Genomic DNA, 2,425 nt, shown 5'->3' with positions numbered 1-2,425 from the left:
CGTCAAGCAAACGTAAGTTGAAGGATGCCTGTCACCATTTATCTTTTCTGATTCATCATGGCCATTCTTCACTTATTCACATTTTTCGCCAATAAGGATACAAAATCTGGCAGTTGGTCATTGCGTTTTGCGTTTTTTTTTCGCCTGTGAGTGCTCATCCATAAATGAGTGAGATTTTAAAATTTATATAAAAAAATGAACAACTTCTTGATGTAACACAACTGAAGGGATCTACAATTTTATGTAGCTTTTTCGTAGAACGTGTAGCGCGCAACTTTGCGATTCAATCAAAAATTTTTAAGAAAACTAAATATTGATATTGTAACGACTGGCACAGTTAGCATCGGTACTTATTTGGAATGATGTGACCACTTCGCAACTTAAATTTTTAATAATATCACAACTGTCTTAATCAAATTAAACCAGGTTATGTAGATGGTAAAGGCAACCGAAGAAATAAAAAGTAACCAAACGTTGATAGATCTCTTAGGATATCTTGAATCCCCTTGCTGTGTGAAATTTTGGAATCTCTCTACATTATGCATTGTAGCCAAATTAATTTGCAGTTTATTCAACTTTGCACATGAACACGAACACATACATTATATATTAAAAATCGAGCATAATAACCTTATTTTGCACTCTCATCTCCTCTAAATGCAATGCATTAATTTCGGTTTTTAAAATGTTTGAAATCACGGTGTAGAAGTGTTTTAATCATTTAATTTGTTTTATTATTTTGTACTTTTACCCCTATCTTGGCAAACACAAATAACAACGTCTTGAATCAAAATTAATGACAAAAAACACTTAAATATTTCCTACCAATTAAATACATACTATACAGGAGGAGGTTAGTTGTACTCGTAGTAAATACATATGTATATGTAATTGTAAAATTTGTGTAATCAAAAATATATTTAAAGTATGTGCATGCGTGCATTTACTATTCTAACCACTATACATTCACTTTACTTAAAAAAAATCAGCGGCAAAATCTTACCGGCGCCACCAGTGATGCTGAGGTGGGCATGACCAATGGCACAGTTGGCGGAGTTGCAGGACATGGTGGCGGTGAGCATCACGAAGAGGAAGAGTTGTCGGAAATTGCTATACATCAAGGCATACACACCATTGAATTCGTATTAGGATCTGTTTCACACACTGCATCGTATTTNCGAAGAGGAAGAGTTGTCGGAAATTGCTATACATCAAGGCATACACACCATTGAATTCGTATTAGGATCTGTTTCACACACTGCATCGTATTTGCGTTTGTGGGCACTCTCCTTAGCACACGCACGTAAGTAAAGGGAGTGCGATTCATATACATATAATTCCTAAGAGTTTATTGAATTACAAATATGTAATGTATGCATATCCAATTCTGTATGCTAACGTTTCTTTTACTTTTNTGCGTTTGTGGGCACTCTCCTTAGCACACGCACGTAAGTAAAGGGAGTGCAATTCATATATAATTCCTAAGAGTTTATTGAATTACAAATATGTAATGTTGCTTAAATCTATGTAGAATTAGCAGAGGTTTTATGGAACATGGTATTGTCGATTGGTTTGAAGCAGGAAGGGTGGACCGGTGGTATTATGCTGACTATTGTATTTGCTTTCTGGGCCATACTAACTGTCGGCATTTTGGTTTTAATGGAAGGCCTGTCAGCTTTCTTACACACTCTACGTCTGCACTGGTGAGTTGACACTGTGATAATCACACTTAACTATAAACGACTATATTTTTTCTTTTATTTTGTAGGGTTGAATTCCAAAGCAAGTTCTACAAAGGCACGGGATATGCTTTCCAACCATTTGCTTTCGACCAAATTATTGAAAATGGCGCCGCTGTCGCAGTTGAAGGTGCCGAGTAAATCTAAACTATTAAATTTGTTTGGGTTATTTGGAGTTCGCTACAATGTTGGTTACGCCACAAGCACAGTACATTAGAAAGGAAGAATTTATGCACACATACAGTTATATCGAAATAAATAATTAAAGATGTATTTATGAAGTCATGGGATTTAATGTATAACATACATAAATATATATAAAAGTTCATCAACAATCTTAGTAGAATTGCATTAACGAGAACATAATCACATACATATATAAATATATAATACATAATTAATTTAAAATCTAATGATGCTTACTGTCGCCTGCCTCTTAAACTTTCAAATGAGATTACTCCATATTTTACTCATAAATATGTACATAGGTATGTATTTTTATGCTTCATATAATTTTAAGCGGCACAAGAATTTATTGAACGTTAATTTTCATCAGCAAACTAAACTATACATAAAAAAAACGTATATACTTTCTATGTACATACACAGACAAACATGAATTTAAAAGCTTAGTTCGATATTTGCAGGTAATCGGAATATGCATTTCTATTTTTTGTTTTATAATT

The 2,425-nt window shown here is 33.6% G+C and overlaps 1 protein-coding gene across 1 annotated transcript in view; it reads left to right on the top strand.

The window, feature by feature from the left end:
- Window positions 1–2,152, top strand: part of LOC108376327 (V-type proton ATPase 116 kDa subunit a-like) — a 16,431-nt gene extending 14,279 nt beyond the window's left edge. The window contains 4 exon segments of the mRNA XM_017632529.1: window positions 990–1,091; window positions 1,186–1,303; window positions 1,532–1,703; window positions 1,769–2,152. Coding sequence (XP_017488018.1) covers window positions 990–1,091; window positions 1,186–1,303; window positions 1,532–1,703; window positions 1,769–1,880 — 504 coding nt within the window. The 3' untranslated portion in view covers window positions 1,881–2,152.
- Window positions 2,153–2,425: the final 273 nt, after the last annotated feature.

Source organism: Rhagoletis zephyria, unplaced genomic scaffold, assembly GCF_001687245.7.
Source record: "Rhagoletis zephyria isolate East Lansing unplaced genomic scaffold, Rhagoletis_zephyria_1.1 Rzeph_scaffold_10271, whole genome shotgun sequence".
Classification (NCBI taxonomy): Eukaryota; Metazoa; Arthropoda; class Insecta; order Diptera; family Tephritidae; genus Rhagoletis; species Rhagoletis zephyria.
Note: the sequence above shows the minus strand (reverse complement) of the source record. Positions and strands in the feature narration are given on the sequence as shown.